The sequence below is a fragment of the Lethenteron reissneri genome, chromosome 60 (genome assembly GCF_015708825.2).
Source record: "Lethenteron reissneri isolate LAM-NWPU_2019-01 chromosome 60, ASM1570882v1, whole genome shotgun sequence".
NCBI classification, from domain to species: domain Eukaryota; kingdom Metazoa; phylum Chordata; class Hyperoartia; order Petromyzontiformes; family Petromyzontidae; genus Lethenteron; species Lethenteron reissneri.
The window spans coordinates 5,978,438-5,996,418 of record NC_083838.1 but is presented as its reverse complement, the minus strand read 5'-3'; the positions used below and the strand labels follow the sequence as shown (position 1 = coordinate 5,996,418).

The following is a 17,981-nucleotide window of genomic DNA, read 5'->3' as shown; positions in this document are numbered from 1 at the left end:
GAGGGGGGTGGGTGGCCAGCACCACGCCCTTGGCTCCCCAATGCTGATACACATCGCACCAGGTACACTAATGAGATTGAGTCGACCTAGGGGAGGCCCAGGATCGGTTCAAATAATCGTCACCGGTGTTGGCCATGAGCGGGAATCGGACTCGGGCCGTCGGGTTCATAGCGCAGCGCGCTAACCACTCCGCCTCAGCTCCCCACATACACAGACACCCGACAGCAAAAACAAACGACGAAGCTTTATTTCCCCCACAATAACTACAATACACTGCAGCACGACATGAACCACAATTCAATGCGTAAAAAAGAGAGAAAGGTGGCATCTCACGACCTCCCCGACTTAAAAAATCGATAGGAATGGAGGAAGGCCATGGCCCAGACAACCATGGAGGAGGGGGACCACGTGGCACACAAACAACCTGAGATTGGTCGGGGGGGGTTCCCACAACCACCGGGGTCAAACGTGGCACGGCAGCGCCGGCACTGACCTCTTGAGTCGGGCCCCCCCCCCCAACCCCCCGCGGGGCATTTGGCCCACGGCTCCTTCGGCCCACGCCATAAGTGTTTCCGCCAACACTTAACCTCCGTTTGTCAACTTGCGACCGACAGCGACGACCGCCATATCAACGGTGACGGTGGTGGACAAAGCAGCAGGGTTGAAGCTGTTGGGGCTAAGGATTCAGTGGAATTGCCACGGGCTGCCAAGATTGCTTTCTGAACTACAAGAACCCCCACCGCCACGTTCCGGTGAGAACCCGACCCCTGGTGGACACCTTCCCCATTCCCTCCATCTACCCCACCCCCCTCCCCCCCCACGCATAGATCCAGGCGACCGGACAAAATGACCAACAAGGAACTTATCAACAAACGCCGGCAACTACTGCGACTGACCAACTATGGCAAAGCCTACACACGCGCGCGCGCGCGCAAAACGAGTCAAAGTGGAGGGGTTTATTTAACGTTCGACTCAAAACTCTGGGTCACGTCCGCGGCGACATCGTGAAGGAGAGAGAGCCTCCACTAAACACCAGCATGGACGCCAATTCTTAAGTAAAAAACAAACCGCGACAACCTACAAAAGCAGTCGAAGAGCGTGAAGTGGAGGGCACAAGGGAAAAGCTCCCCACCGTCACGCTCTCAACCTCGGCATCGGCCATCACCCTGCCAAACGCCCTCTGGCCTGGCAATTGCCAAAGACGCTCCTGGGCTCCGATCTTCTTGAAAAGGAGAGCTCGTGTGGGCTGACTTTAGCGGCACAGCCAATTCACCAGCAATTGCTGCGCGGTGCTCAACTCTGCGACTCTGCAACGGTGCAGAGGCCACAACTCCTGGGTCGACCCTGGGAGCGATTGCACAAGCCAGCACTGCTGACCTAACGCACGGACTGGTGGTGAGGTGGGGCGGGGGGGACTATGCTGGGCACGATGCTCTCGGGAGGGGCGTCCATCACGGTGACCAAAGGGGGGGGGGGGGGGGGGCCCATGGGCAGTGCTTCTGCTGCCCTCCATCAAGGAACCCACTGCCCACAGCGAGCCCCGCTAGGAACCGGTTCCATGCCAGAGGCTGGCACGAGCGGTCGGGCCCGATCACGTTGTCCTGCGGTAACGAGTCGTGTGGAGTCGCCTGGTGGCGCCGTGCTGGGGAGGAGCGTGTTGAGCTGGTGTCGAGGCTGGCACCCCCTTGGGCCGCGACACGATGCGGCTGGGCACGGGGCCCAAGCGCTCCGCACGTTCATTTCCGCGTCGCCGCCATTGCTGCCATTCTGTGGCTGTGATATTCGCGGAAACTGGGCGAGGCAAGGGGTAGTAGGTAGATGTGGATGGCTGCAATTGGCGAGCTGGCTCTTGGAGCCGGGCGGGAGGGCTATTGTCCCCGTCTCACTTGCGGCGCCGCTTGTTCTTGCTTCTCGAGTCGCGGCCGCCGGAGCTCTTGCGCTTGCGAGAAACTGGCGCCGTCCGCTGGTCCTCCTCCTCCTTCTCCAGGATCTGCTTGTCGGCTGTGGAGAGACGCGTCGGCGCAGCAGGGCGAGGGGGGTCACAGGGTCGCTCGCCCATTGGCAAAGGGACAGAACCACGGGCACAAGGGAATACACAGAGACACGGGAAGTACAGGACACACAGAGGCAGGAAACAGGAGCAGGAGGACACATCGATATGGGGACAGAGGAGGACACGGCGCCAAACCCTGGGACTTATAGACATAGGAACGAGAACACGGGGGATCGTGGGGAAATAGGGATATGGAGAGACAAGAGACAGAGGGACGTAGACACGAGGACATGGAGACAACGGGACACAGAGGTAGGGAGACAGGAGAAGGGAATGTGAGAACACAGGGACACGTGCCCCCCGAGCACACCGAGACATGAGGAAACAAGAAGAGAGAACACGAGACTACAAGGTCACACGCGCACACGCACACACGCGCACACGCATACACGCGCGTTACCACCGCCACTCACCTCGCCGCGCCTCCTCCTCCAGCTCATCCCAGTCCTTGCCGCTCTCCTCCTCGCTGCCAATCGAGAACTCCGAGCCTGAGCCAAGAAACCAGCCGGACAGGGTAACGGCGTTAGCGCAAACCGCTCACAGCGGCCAGCAGGTGTAACTGGGAGAACGTGGCGCACATCGTCTCCATCTGTGAAGTCCGTCAGGGCAAGCCTGGGCGGACTTGTTGCCATGTAAGTATGTAGACAGTGCATACATTATCAGAGTTATGTTTTGTGTTTGCATTATAACTGCAGGTATTGTGGTCTATGCAAACATGACTCCTCGTAAACAAGGTGTCAGTTTTGTTGCTAGATAAAAGGGTAAAAAAACCAATTATCATTATGTAGAACTTCTTTCGCCACAGTACGTAGCCAACCGTGCCAATCGGAGGTGTGGCTGCGTGGGCCGACGTCCACTCACGCATAACATCGACGTCCACATGCATTCAGTCAATTCGTTATTTCCCTCGTGGATCTGGTGTAAAAGTCACGTGTAAAAGCATTCGCTCAAATAAACCGCGGCCGGGCGCTTGCGTGAACAAGGGCCGAGCCGTGCGCAGAGGGATGGGGGGCGCGGACGGGGGGGCGGGGGGAAGAGTCGGGGGAGGGGAATGCGCAACAGCGTCTGACCAGATTCCTCGATCTCCGACGAGTAGTCTTCGTCACTGTCGTCTACCTCCTCTTCCTCTTCATCTTCGTTCTCCGAGGGGTTGAAGTCCTCGTCCTCAATCTCGTCAGAATCCTGGTCCGAGCCACCGCCGCTGCCCTGCAGATGTATCCGCCCTCCTCGCGTTACAACAGCGCTAGCCAATCCACCATCACTGCGATCCACTCTGCAGGAACTCAACAGGCTCCAGCAGAGTGGATTCATCAACACAGCAATGATCAACGTTGTTGGGTTTAGATCGCGTTATTTATAAATGTGTCGTAACCCTCCACCGCCCGACACGGCCAATCAGTAAAAAAGTGTCACGTTGACAAAAGACAAATAGTTCACTGCTTTAGCCCACCGGTGTGTTGAAGCGTGAAACCACGACATTTACAATTTTTAATAGCACGACGTTTCGCTGGTAATTGCATCCAGCATCATCGGGCAATTCGCCAGAATTGAACTATTTGTCTTTTGTCAACGTGACACTTTTTTGCTGATTGGCCGTGTCGGGTGGTGGAGGGTTACGACACATTTATAAATAACGCGATCTAAACCCAAAAACGTTGATTATGAATAATATTGGTCGCGAAAAGCCTACGTGTTAAACACAGCACTGACCAACAACCACCTGGATAGACAATAGCAAGTATACGTGCCATCTCGATGTTATTTTTTAAGTACGAATTATTAGGTTGGGGATTTTTATTTTTGCCATCAGCTGGAACGAAAATAGTCTTGGGCTCACGTGTTCCTTACAATTTTTTCCGAGATCCGCAAACAAAACTTTTGCGGTTCAAACTCCACACAGGTACAACCGGGGGGGGGGGGGGGGGTCACAACCGCACCAACATCCTACAGAGCGGCTCAATGTGAAGACAAAAGCTTCAGCAGCAACCAAAAACGCAGATGGATGATTATATCAAACGATCAAGCTACTTAGGATCTGCAAAGCATATAATCACGGGACCATCTCGGCGTACTGCAAAAGGAAACCCCCTTTACACGTCAACATCACGCACAAAGCGAAACAAAAACTAACGTGAAAAATCGCACGCTCTGACCACTGCACCACCTGGCCACCAGGAGAGAGAAAGAGGGTTGGTGGATGGAAGGGGAGGGGTTGTGGGGTGGGGGGCGAGCGAGGGGGATGCCCCCACCATCCACCCCACAGTGTGCGGCTGACACGGCCACTCACATCGCTCTCGGGGTCCAGGAAGGACCAGCCGCCCTGGTCAAAGAATCCCTCGGGGTCATCCGTGATGGTCTTCATGATCTTGGTCCAGTTGAGCGACTGCACACCCTCCGTGTACTTGATGTCGCACGAACTGTTGACACACACGCGGGCAATACGACCGCCCCCCCACACCGGTCAAAAAATAAACCTTCACGTGCCGGCCACTGCCACGCAAACAAAATCGTTACCCCCCCACACCCCCTACCACCACTTTCTCCGTATCGCCGTTAACAGACCGCTGTTGGGCGAGCTGGCCAACGGCTTTACGCACTTGAGCCACTCCTTGATGGGGTCGAGCGAGTTGGTGGGGATGGCGTTGACCATGGTGACCTTGTGGCTGTAGTCCTTGTACACGATGACCATGTCGAAGTTCTTGAGGTGGAACTGCACGCGCTCAAAGTGCACGAGCTCCAGCTCGTCCAGCGTCACCACAAACGGGGGCTGAGCGCCGCCACCGCCAAGCAGGCGAGAGGGAGGGGGGGCGAGAGGGAGGGAAAGAGGGAGGGGGCGGGAGAGAGGGAGGGAGAGAGGGAGGGAGTACAACAATGTCCGTCAGATAGACAGAAGCTTCAGCAACAGCCAAAACACAGACGGATAATTAGAACGATCGATCAAGCTACTAGGATTCGCAAAGCTATAATCAGCGCGTTAAACACAAACTCTAACCGGTTCCGAAGACATACGTGTACGTCATCAGTTTTTCTTCCGGAATCGGGATTTAACAAGCCGTGCGGGAGGGGCGTGTGGCACAGTGTGGCACCAGCTATCGTAGACTGCGGCAGTCGTGTCGCATCACGAGTAACAAAGTCTTTAAAAACAGTGGCGCTGCGCCTCGCTAAATAACATTAACGCAAACCACTCCCGCGTTTCGAGATTCAACGGAGAACGGGACCACCCGCCCTGCAGTGAACGGGACACCCACACTGCAACTTGCAGAAGTCGCGGAACGGGGAACAGGGTCAATGATAAGATGCGCAGCACGGTACGCGTGTGCATGTATGCCGAACATCTTTCGCACCGTACGTAGCCGACCGGCGCGATCCGAGGGTACGGCACGTTGCGCGCGGCGCGACGGGTGCGGTGCAGGGGCTTACCCATTCGGTGACGTTCACCAGGGAGCTGCTCGTCGGCTGCAGCAGGGTGGTGCTGCGGTAGGGGGCGCCTTGGAACCTGCACGTGGACAGGGCACATAATCCTCCATTGCGGATAGCGACAACAACACACGTTCACGGCTACCGCCACCAACAACACACACACAGCTACCTACACTCACTTGCATAGCAACCACAAAGCCACAGCTACCATACAGACACCACAGCGACCAGATGATGGGAGGGGGTGTGCCATCCACTGACCCGAGTTCCCGGAAGGGCACCTCAAATTCCAGGCTCTCTTTGGTGATGTTCTCCACCTTCTCGATGAAGCTCTTGAACGCCGTCTTGAGCTTGTGGCGCAGCTCGCGCTCCATCTGAGCGGCGGACACACCGCCGCGGCGCCCGCGTTAGCGCAAGCGCGACGGCGAGGGGGCGAGGGAGCCAGCAAGCTCCACCGTGGCGGCCGTCAGAGCGCAAGGCGAGGAGGAGGAGAGCGTGCGACGGTCTCACCTGCTCGGCGTAGAGGTCGTCGCGGTCGTGCATGTGGTGGTGCTTGCCCAGATCCGTGGTGACCTCTCCCACCTCCGTGTAGAACTGCACATCCGTGTGCCGCTTCTTGCCGAACATGATGGCGTTCTGCGCAAACATGAGGGGTGACGGTAGACTCGAGCAACGCGCGACAATAACGCGAAGACGATCATGACTACCCGCTACGTTGGGGTGGGGGGGGTGAGGTGGTAATGACGGTGGAAAGTATGTATGTGTAGAACTTCTTTCACACCATGCATAGCCAACCGTGTCAATCGGAGTTGCGGGGAAAAGACAAGAAATTAAATATGGAATAAATCAATTTTAAATCTGTATGATTTCAAAGTCCATAGCTCCAGTGGCTTCCTAATATCAGAAGGCAAGAGCGTTTCAGATGGCTGTAGACTCGCATCTGAAAGCGCGTGATGCAGTGAAGGAAGTGGTAGCGAGTGTAGTGGTGGTGAAAGTGGCGAGTGTAGAGGAGGTGGTGGTGAGGGCGGTGAACAGTAAATGCGGTGGTAACGCGTACCGTGAGTGGTAGTGTAGTGTGGAGAGTATGGCAAGTGGCAACGCTCGTGATATAGGGGACAGCGAGAGATCGGTGCCACGTGGTATGGTGTGGCAAGGGAGGCGGCAGTGAGTGTTGTGTGGCGAGTGTGGCAACGCTTGTGATATAGGGGACAGCGAGAGATCGGTGCCGCGTGGTATGATGTGACAAGGGAGGCAGCAGTAAGTGTTGTGTGGCGAGTGGCAACGCTCGTGATATAGGGGACAGAGAGAGATCGGTGCCACGTGGTATGGTGCGGCAAGGGAGGCGGCAGTGAGTGTTGTGTGGCGAGTGTGGCAACGCTTGTGATATGGGGGGGGGGGGGGGGAGACCGAGGCCTCGGTGCTCCGAGTGGGTCGTGGGGGGTGCGGGGGGGGGTCAGCACCTTGAGGTGGAAGTGCAGCACAATGATCATCTCGCCGTCGCACGGCTGGAAGAGCGCGTGCTTGATGTTGTTGTAGAGGATGTCCACCTTGTCACCGCGCACAGACGTGTACCGGAACCCTGCTCACACAAAGATCCCCCCCCCCACACGTCCTTTAACATATTGTTGGGGCAAGTGCCTTTAACGAGCACCTTTCAAGGTCGGCACGGTACACGAGGGGGATGGTGGTGTGATTAGCACAGACCTTTGGCTCTCCCCAATGGTGATTACACACCAAATAAAATCCTCATTTAAGGCTGAGGTAACCTAGGGGAGGCCTAAACGGTTCAGAAATTGGTCACCAACATTAGCTGCGACGCTCACTCGCATGCACATGGGTCCCGCAGCCCATTAGCACGAAAATTCGGAATTGCAAATGATTGTCTACTCAGCAAATCATCAACAATCTGCCTGATCGCATCTCGGATGGCCCGCACCTGAATGATTGCTTGCAATGGGCGATCGCGACGCACAACCGAGGTGTATCTAGGCAGTGCAGTAAAGGGCATTGTTGAACCGTACTTATATACTCCTACGTTTGCGCTCCCCGTGTTCGCCAACCCTCGCTGACCAGCGTGGCGAAGTATGGTAACATAACTACTTTCCGCGCAGTGTCCGGGAGGTGCTCATCCAGCGGTGGGCTGACAAGGCGGCCGTACGTTTGTACAAAAGTAACACACGCCGGCTCGCGGCACAATGAGAGAAAACAAAGAGATTAAGAGAGACATATTTCCCATCTCGCACCGCATGATGGGAAGTATTTTTTTTCATCTTACAAGGTAAGGCCCACTGAGCTATAGAGGCAGTCCAGGGTTTATGGATGGGTTAGGTTCCTGAGAAATATCCGTAACCCTCATTTTCCGTATGTCGGAAACTGAACAATTTCCCCCACAAAATCAACGATAAAATACCATCGGATCATAGTTGTGACTCCCCTACCATTTTCTCTCAGTACTGTATCGCGCTTTCATCCGTTTTTTTATCGCTTCCTGTACCGTGTCGCTGTGCATACGCTCTGCACTTGCTCCGATTCTTTAATTTGATCGAATATCTACCCTAACGCTACCCATAATTAAACTAATGGAACATATACTGTACTGTACAATTGTTTATAAATACAATAAAACCTTGGATTGCGAGCTAAATTCGTTCAGGAAACGTGTTTATAATCCAAAGCACTCGTATATCAGTTGTGATCACGTGACGCTCGGCAGACAAAGCGTATGCACGTACCACTCGTATTGCAAGACCTCGCTCGTTTATCAAATTAATATTTATTTAAAAATTTTGCTCATCTTGCAAAACACTCACAGACCAAGTTACTCGCAATCCAAAGTTTTACTGTACAGCGAAGCATAGAAAATAGACAATTACATCATGCTACAAAAGAAAGAGACGATGTGGCGATTAGAGTATACTCATGGTAACAATGCAGCAGTGTGACTCTGCTATGCAGGACACCACTGCCTTGAGGAATATGCGGCTCCCGCTTTACGCCTCGCTCCGCTGTATTCATCCGCAACCTCGCCACGCTGCATTACTTGCGTTTACGTAACTGACGCAAACATTTACGTGTACGGTACTGTATAGATTTTTTTTTTACATGATTTATGGGGCATTTAAAGTGGTATTTCCCTAAGTGAGGTCTTCCGTAACCCGGGGACTGCCTGTACAGGTCTTTTTCAGAAGCAACCTGGTTAAATATGATGGCTCAATGAAGCGGCTTATTGCTTGGAGATGTTTCGCAGCCAAATACTCTAAAAGTACGTTTCTAAATGTGGAGGGAAAAACCAGAGGACTCGGAGAAAAATCCAAGCGACCATGGGGAGGGAGACACATGCAAACTCCAAATATACAGGCGTCAGGGTCGGGATCGGACCCACGACCCCCTGCATACCACGTGAGAGAGATAACATCCATACCCTCACCAACTCCCACCCCCTCTCACCGTTGACGTGCGCCTCCAGGAATCCCTGCATGCGTTTCTGCGCGATGTTGGGCCGGATGTAGAGGTCCTTGAGCTTGGGGTTGCTGCGGTTGGGGTTGATGACCAGCGTGTCTTGCTTCACTATGCCCTGGTGACCACGAAGGCAGGGGCAGCCGCAACAAGCACAACGGGCGCGCACGGGGTCAGGGGGTCACGATCGCACGAGGCACACGACGACGCAAACTAAGCGACGCGCTGTGACGCAATGTGCAACGCGACGCCGCCCCGACAGCGACACCCTACCTCCATCTCCTTCTCCTCGGCCTCGCGAGTCTTGTAGCGCTTCTGGACCTCCTTGATGATGCGGAAGGCGTTCTGCAGGTTCATAGCGGGCACCACCACCTCGCCGGGGTTCTTCAGGTTTGACGCCCGATACGTGCTGCCAGGAACAAAGACCTCCCATGTAGCCTTGGACTGTTGGGGCAAGTGCTGTTAGCGAGCACCTACGGAGGCCAGAACGGCACACGAAGGGGTGGGTGGCCGGCATCACGCCCGGCCGCCTTTGTCTCCCCGGTGGCGATGTTAACACACCGCACCAAGTACTCATTTGAGGCCGAGTCGATCTAGGGGAGGCCTAGGACCAATACAGATAATCGTCACTGGTGTTGGCCGTGAGCGTGAATCGAACTCGGGTCGCTGGGCTTGTAGCACGGCACGCTAACCGCTACGCTACCGCTCCCAGGAACGCACACACACGCCCGCGTGATGCCGCGTGTACAAGCCAAAGCATTACACACTAACACATTACAGAGCACACCATGCGTGCAAGTTGACGCGTTACACAAAAGCGTTGCTCTGTGCATGCAAGCGAACAACACATTGCATTAAGGGCAAGTTGTACTATGCATACACGCTAACACACAACAGACAGCACGCCAACAAACCACAAACAGAATCCCCGTGGCTAACAAACCACACGCATAACCCCGACGTCAACACACCACACGCGGTGCGCGAATGCTACGCAGCTGTAGCAGCCCTGCAGGGGTAAGGCGCCCGTCGTTCGCACACTCAAGTCCCTCGCTCGCTCTCTCACATCTCCTTGAGGAAGGTGGCGTCGGGGTTCAGGAAGACGCTGCCCTCGTTGCGACCCAGGGCGCTGCCCGGGCAGAAGAAGTTGATCCTCAGGTAGGTGTAGTCGCCCTCCACCGATGTGCTGATGTTCTGTTGGTGGCGTGCGGTGTGCGCAAGCGGGGCGGGCGATGTGTGTTTGTGTGGGTAGTGTGGGTGAGCAGTGTTGTCGAGTTGCGTTTGTAAATAATGTTGGCGAGAGGGGTGCGTGTGAGCAGTGGGGGGTGGGGGGGACGGGGTAACGGTAAGGCAGTGGTTAGCGTGCTGCCCAACAAACTTGTCAACCCGAGTGCAACCCCCACTCACAGCCAAGAACCGTCGCGAATATCTGAACCAGTCCTGGGCCTCCCCCCCCATAGGTCGGCTCGTAATTAAAGGAATACCGAGTGTGGTGTGTAAACATCAGCACTCGGGAGACAAATGCAGCCGGACATGGTGTTTTCACCACACACTCGTGTGCCATACCAGCCTTAACAAGCGCACGCGAACAGCATGGCAGCCGTGCGTGTGTGTGTTAGTGCTTTCGAATCGGGGATCGAAGCCAGGCTGTCATTGCCGCGAGGCACAAGTGTTACCACTGCACCACCTAGCCGCGCAGGCGCGTGCGCGAGTGTAGGGCCGCGCCCCGTAGCCCGCACCTTGACGGTAGAGATGTGGAAGGGCGTCGCGATGCCGAACACCGGCAGGATGACCGTCTCGTACTTCTTGTCGATGTAGATTTTGTTTTCCCGGATCTCGGGCTCCTTGGGCACCAGGGACGCGTTCTTGTACGACACGTTCGACTTGCGAGCCCTGCGGGAAGCGGAGTGTGCGTACCAGGCTCGGCGGGACATTCAGGGAGAGGTCGCCACGCTGGCTAGGAGATGTTAACTACCTCGCCTGGTATGCAGGAGGTCGTGGGTTCAATCCTGACGCCTGCTGTATATTTCGAGTTTGCGTGTCTCTCATCATCATCACCATGGTGGCTAAAAGATGTTAACTACCTCGCCTGGTATGCAGGAGGTCGTGGGTTCAATCCCGACGCCTGTATATTTGGAGTTTGCGTGTCTCTCATCATCATCATCACAGTAGCTAGGAGATGTTAACTACCTCGCCTGGTATGCAGGAAGTCGTGGGTTCAATCCTGACGCCTGCTGTATATTTGGAGTTTGTGTGTCTCTCATCATCATCATCACGGTGGCTAGGAGATGTTAACTACCTCACCTGGTATGCAGGAGGTCGTGGGCTCAATCCTGACGCCTGCTGTATATTTGGAGCCACATCTTTGAACTATCATGTGCGATTGACAGGTCGCTTCTGAACAAAAGCTATACACAGCTCAGTGGACATTTCCTGGTAAAAGAAAATTGATTACTTTATAGTTTAGTTTGAGATCGATATTCGAACCTTATGGCGGGGCCCCCGGGGTGCCATAAAAGCCCCGGATCTCGCATAAACTGCGTTGCGACGTCATTTTCACGTCTGTTGAAGGCGAACGATACGGCAATCTATCACTCCCGACGAGCTCTACGGTTCATTAAAGCGATGACAATAAAGGACCATCGAGTTTGACGGTGTCCTGCTCTGCCTGAGTTGTGCAGAGATTATTTGGCGAGTGACAACGATTGCACAGCCGGGAATAAACAATCTATCAATCAGTAAATTTGAGAAAAAATACAGGCACACTGAAAAAAAAGTCATTACAGGCCCTTTTCACTATTCACAATATAGTTTTTGTTAGCGCAACGCGTGCCCCCACACACTCGGTGAACGCGTGCGTACCACACATACATGTGCGCGTGTACTGACTTCTGCGTGTGCGTGGGTGTACTGACTTCTGAGTGTGCGCGTGTGCTCACTTCTGAGTTTGCGCGTGTACTCACTTCTGCGCGTGTTCTCACTTCTGAGTGTGTTCGTGAACTCACTTGTGAGTGTGTGTACTGACTTCTGAGTGCGTGTGTGTACTCACTTCTGCGTGTGCGCGTGTACTCACTTCTGAGTGTGCGTGTGTACTCACTTCTGAGTGTGCGCGTGTACTCACGTCTGAGTGTGCGTGTATACTCACTTCTGCGTGTGCGTGTGTACTCACTTCTGAGTGTGCGTGTGTACTCACTTCTGAGTGTGCGCGTGTACTCACTTCTGAGTGTGCGCGTGTACTCACTTCTGAGTGTGCGCGTGTACTCACGTCTGAGTGTGCGCGTGTACTCACTTCTGCGTGTGCGCGTGTACTCACTTCTGAGTGTGCGCGTGTACTCACTTCTGAGTGTGCGCGTGTACTCACTTCTGAGTGTGCGTGTGTACTCACTTCTGAGTGTGCGTGTGTACTCACTTCTGAGTGTGCGTGTGTACTCACTTCTGAGTGTGCGTGTGGTACTCACTTCTGAGTGTGCGTGTGTACTCACGTCTGAGTGTGCGTGTGTACTCACTTCTGATTGTGCGCGTGTACTCATTCTGCGTGTGCGCGTGTACTCACTTCTGAGTGTGCGTGTGTACTCACTTTCTGAGTGTGCGTGTGTACTCACTTCTGAGTGTGCGTGTGTACTCACTTCTGAGTGTGCGTGTGTGTACTCACTTCTGAGTGTGCGTGTGTACTCACTTCTGAGTGTGCGTGTGTGTACTCACTTCTGAGTGTGCGTGTGTACTCACTTCTGCGTGTGCGTGTGTACTCACTTCTGAGTGTGCGTGCCACCCTTCTGTTCCGTGAGCCGGCGTTTCGCCTCCTCGTTGACCTGCGCTGCCAGCTCCTTCTGGTGGGCTCGCCGCTTCTCCTCAGCCGTCATCTCATTCTGTACACACACACGTGCGCGCGCACACACACACACACGTGCACAAAGACACACACACGTGCACACTAATCAGAGACAGCGTCAACATTCTAAACTGTAAAGTATTTTTTCTTTTCCCAGGTAAGGCCCACTGAGCTATGTAGCTCTTTTTCAGATGCAACCTGGCCCAAACGATAGCGCAACGAAGTGGCTTATCATCGTGCAGAATGTGGAGCAGCCAAATGCTAGAAACGCGTGATGTTAATTCTAAATGTGGAGGGAGACACACACAAACTCCAAATATACAGCAGCAGGCGTCAGGTTCGGGATCGAACCCACGACCTCCTGTACACCAGGCGAGGTAGTTAACATCTCCTAGGCATCGTGATGATAATGAGAGAGAGAGACGCACAAACTACAAATATACAGCAGGTGTCAGGGTCAGGATCGAACCCACGACCTCCTGTATATTAGGCAAGGTAGTTTAACATCACCACTATTCACCACGGCTATAGGAAAGACACTTCACTCCGTGCCGGCAGCACCCACCGCAGTCTCAACAGCGGAGCTCCCCCTTTTAGCCTTCAACAAGGTTGCACTTTATTTTGAGCGTAGTTGCAATTTACTTTGCTCAGTCGGTTTTAACCACCGAGGTCGTGACAGGTACGGATGCGTACAGGTGCGGGTGTGGTATATACAGGTGTGCGCATTTGTAGAGATCAAGATGTGTACAGGTGCGGGTGGTGTGTGTACAGGCGTGATGGCGATGACGCCTGTACCCGCGTGGTGTGTGTACAGGCGTGATGGCGATGACGCCTGTACCCGCGTGGTGTGTGTAGAGGTGTGATGGCGATGACGCCTGTACCCGCGTGGTGTGTGTAGAGGTGTGATGGCGATGACGCCTGTACCCGCGTGGTGTGTGTACAGGTGTGATGGCGATGACGCCTGTACCCGCGTGGTGTGTGTAGAGGTGTGATGGCGATGACGCCTGTACCCGCGTGGTGTGTGTACAGGTGTGATGGCGATGACACCTTACCCGCGTGTGTGTGTACAGGCGTGATGGCGATGACGCCTGTACCCGCGTGGTGTGTGTACAGGTGTGATGGCGATGACGCCTGTACCCGCGTGGTGTGCGTGCAGGTGTGATGGCGATGACGCCTGTACCCGCGTGGTGTGTGTACAGGTGTGATGGCGATGACGCCTGTACCCGCGTGGTGTGTGTACAAGTGTGATGGCGATGACGCCTGTACCCGCGTGGTGTGCGTGCAGGTGTGATGGCGATGACGCCTGTACCCGCGTGGTGTGTGTACAGGTGTGATGGCGATGACGCCTGTACCCGCGTGGTGTGTGTAGAGGTGTGATGGCGATGACGCCTGTACCCGCGTGGTGTGTACAGGCGTGATGGCGATGACGCCTGTACCCGCGTGGTGTGTGTACAGGCGTGATGGCGATGACGCCTGTACCCGCGTGGTGTGTGTACAGGCGTGATGGCGATGACGCCTGTACCCGCGTGGTGTGTGTACAGGTGTGATGGCCATGACGCCTGTACCCGCGTGGTGTGTGTACAGGCGTGATGGCGATGACACCTGTACCCGCGTGGTGTGTGTACAGGCGTGATGGCGATGACGCCTGTACCCGCGTGGCGTGTGTACAGGTGTGATGGCGATGACGCCTGTACCCGCGTGGTGTGTGTACAGGTGTGATGGCGATGACGCCTGTGCCCGCGTGGTGTGTGTACAGGTGTGATGGCGATGACGCCTGTACCCGCGTGTGTGTACAGGTGTGATGGCGATGACGCCTGTGCCCGCGTGGTGTGTGTGCAGGTGTGATGGCGATGACGCCTGTACCCGCGTGGTGTGTGTGCAGGTGTGATGGCGATGACGCCTGTGCCCGCGTGGTGTGTGTGCAGGTGTGATGGCGATGACGCCTGTACCCGCATGGTGTGTGTGCAGGCGTGATGGCGATGACGCCTGTACCCGCGTGGTGTGTGTACAAGTGTGATGGCGATGACGCCTGTACCCGCGTGGTGTGCGTGCAGGTGTGATGGCGATGACGCCTGTGCCCGCGTGGTGTGTGTGCAGGTGTGATAGCGATGACGCCTGTACCCGCGTGGTGTGTGTGCAGGTGTGATGGCGATGACGCCTGTACCCGCGTGGTGTGTGTACAGGTGTGATGGCGATGACGCCTGTACCCGCGTGGTGTGTGTACAAGTGTGATGGCGATGACGCCTGTACCCGCGTGGTGTGTGTACAAGTGTGATGGCGATGACGCCTGTACCCGCGTGGTGTGTGTACAGGTGTGATGGCGATGACGCCTGTACCCGCGTGGTGTGTGTACAAGTGTGATGGCGATGACGCCTGTACCCGCGTGGTGTGTGTACAGGTGTGATGGCGATGACGCCTGTACCCGCATGGTGTGTGTACAAGTGTGATGGCGATGACGCCTGTACCCGCGTGGTGTGTGTACAAGTGTGATGGCGATGACGCCTGTACCCGCGTGGTGTGTGTACAGGCGTGATGGCGATGACGCCTGTACCCGCGTGGTGTGTGTACAAGTGTGATGGCGATGACGCCTGTACCCGCGGTGTGTGTACAGGCGTGATGGCGATGACGCCTGTACCCGCGTGGTGTGTGTACAAGTGTGATGGCGATGACGCCTGTACCCGCGTGGTGTGTGTACAGGTGTGATGGCGATGACGCCTGTACCCGCGTGGTGTGTGTACAGGCGTGATGGCGATGACGCCTGTACCCGCGTGGTGTGTACAGGTGTGATGGCGATGACGCCTGTACCAGCGTGGTATGTGTACAGGCGTGATGGCGATGACGCCTGTACCAGCGTGGTATGTGTACAGGCGTGATGGCGATGACGCCTGTACCCGCGTGGTGTGTGTACAGGCGTGATGGCGATGACGCCTGTACCCGCGTGGTGTGTGTACAGGTGTGATGGCGATGACGCCTGTACCCGGGTGGTGTGTGTACAGGTGATGGCGATGACGCCTGTACCCGCGTGGTGTGTGTACAGGTGTGATGGCGATGACGCCTGTACCCGCGTGGTGTGTGTACAGGCGTGATGGCGATGACGCCTGTACCCGCGTGGTGTGTGTACAGGTGTGATGGCGATGACGCCTGTACCCGGGTGGTGTGTGTACAGGTGTGATGGCGATGACGCCTGTACCCGCGTGGTGTGTGTGCAGGTGTGATGGCGATGACGCCTGTACCCGCATGGTGTGTGTACAGGTGTGATGGCGATGACGCCTGTACCCGCGTGGTGTGTGTACAGGTGTGATGGCGATGACGCCTGTACCCGCGTGGTGTGTGTACAGGTGTGATGGTGATGACGCCTGTACCCGCGTGGTGTGTGTACAGGTGTGATGGCGATGACGCCTGTACCCGCGTGGTGTGTGTACAGGTGTGATGGCGATGACGCCTGTACCCGCGTGGTGTGTGTACAGGTGTGATGGTGATGACGCCTGTACCCGCGTGGTGTGTGTACAGGTGTGATGGTGATGACGCCTGTACCCACGTGGTGTGTGTACAGGTGTGATGGCGATGACGCCTGTTACCCGCGTGGTGTGTGTACAGGCGTGATGGCGATGACGCCTGTACCCGCGTGGTGTGTGTACAGGCGTGATGGCGATGACGCCTGTACCCGCGTGGTGTGTGTACAGGCGTGATGGCGATGACGCCTGTACCCACGTGGTGTGTGTACAGGTGTGATGGCGATGACGCCTGTTACCCGCGTGGTGTGTGTACAGGCGTGATGGCGATGACGCCTGTACCCGCGTGGTGTGTGTACAGGCGTGATGGCGATGACGCCTGTACCCGCGTGGTGTGTACAGGCGTGATGGCGATGACGCCTGTACCCACGTGGTGTGTACAGGCGTGATGGCGATGACGCCTGTACCCGCGTGGTGTGTGTACAGGCGTGATGGCGATGACGCCTGTACCCGCGTGGTGTGTGTACAAGTGTGATGGTGATGACGCCTGTACCCGCGTGCGCTCCTGCAGAAGATTTGAAGTCCGCACGCCTCGCCCCAGCAGGTCCTTGGCCTCGTTCTTATCATCGTCGTCATCCACCTCGTCCTCATTCTGGAGTGACCCACAAACACATGGTCACACGCTCGGGTCATCATCAGAAGCAGCGTCATCGGTCAACATCATTGTCATCAGCGGCGTCATCACCGTCATCTTCTCAATCGGGATTACACGTAGCAATCATCGTGCCCCCCACCCCCAACGCCCCTCCAGCTACTGGCTGGCAAAGTGTTCAATTTGGCCAACTGCCGAAGAGACAGCTGCCACTGTGGGTGGGGATGGCCTTTCAAATATGTTGCAAGTCATTTGTCGCGTGTAACTGCTACGAGACTCGCCGGCGTAAAGGAGGGCGCATTATACTCTTAGTTCTTTCGGTAAAGTCACGTAGGTAAAAAAATGAAATTAAAATTAATAAAAATAAAACAATAAAATCACGACGTTTTGGAGGCAACACAAGTCTTCGTCATCAGGTGGGACCATCACAGCCAGATTTGCTGCATCAAGTGAGGGAGGGATTCAAGATGCAAGCTCTTAAGTACCAGTTAAGGGGGGAGGGGAGGGGGGGAGCGGCTTATCAGAATGTGGTAGCCAATGAACGGAACGTATCGGGAGGGGGGGGGGGGCTAAAAGAGGGACGGGGTACTCGTGGACGTGTTTGTGCGCAAGTCACTCTGGATGTACATAATAGAAAAGGAACGAAAATGCCCATGTTTATACCAGTGTTGGCTGACAATAAAGAGAATACTGTTAAACGCTAGGGATGTTAACACTCGGTGTAAAGTAAAATTGCCTGTCAGATAAGATGGTCCAAAATGTCAAAAATGAATCGCTGTCGATAGCATGGCAGCCAAGGTTGTTGGCCGGAAACCTGAGGGAGCGTTCGCTCGGTCACTCGGCCGCTCGTGTGGGCGGCCGGAAGAACCTCACCTTAAGGAAGACGCCCACGTTCTTCACCTTCTTCTTCACGGGCGTTAGCACCGTGGCCGGGCCCTCCTGCGTGCCGTCAAGTGGAGGTGAGGAGGAGCAGGGAGCAAAGCGTTAGGTTGAGACAGACGGCAATAAACGGCGACACACGCGACAAACGTCTTACATCGGGGGATGAGCAACCTCGGGACGCCGCACGAGCACCATAGGGCAAGCGAACATTCGGCGAACGTTCCAGGCGGGCCCGTT

General features: G+C 55.4%; 1 protein-coding gene across 1 annotated transcript in view; it reads right to left on the bottom strand.

Annotated features, from left to right (window-relative positions):
- Nucleotides 1-231: 231 nt before the first annotated feature.
- The window catches only part of LOC133357859 (uncharacterized), a 43,210-nt gene continuing 25,460 nt past the window's right edge, over nt 232-17,981 (bottom strand). The window contains 16 exon segments of the mRNA XM_061576001.1: nt 232-2,001; nt 2,467-2,541; nt 3,124-3,259; nt 4,341-4,470; nt 4,651-4,820; nt 5,474-5,549; nt 5,735-5,847; nt 5,984-6,109; nt 6,934-7,052; nt 8,921-9,047; nt 9,203-9,338; nt 9,996-10,123; nt 10,669-10,822; nt 12,680-12,795; nt 16,764-16,862; nt 17,736-17,801. Of these exon segments, the coding sequence (XP_061431985.1) occupies nt 1,883-2,001; nt 2,467-2,541; nt 3,124-3,259; nt 4,341-4,470; nt 4,651-4,820; nt 5,474-5,549; nt 5,735-5,847; nt 5,984-6,109; nt 6,934-7,052; nt 8,921-9,047; nt 9,203-9,338; nt 9,996-10,123; nt 10,669-10,822; nt 12,680-12,795; nt 16,764-16,862; nt 17,736-17,801 (1,890 nt within the window). The 3' untranslated portion in view covers nt 232-1,882.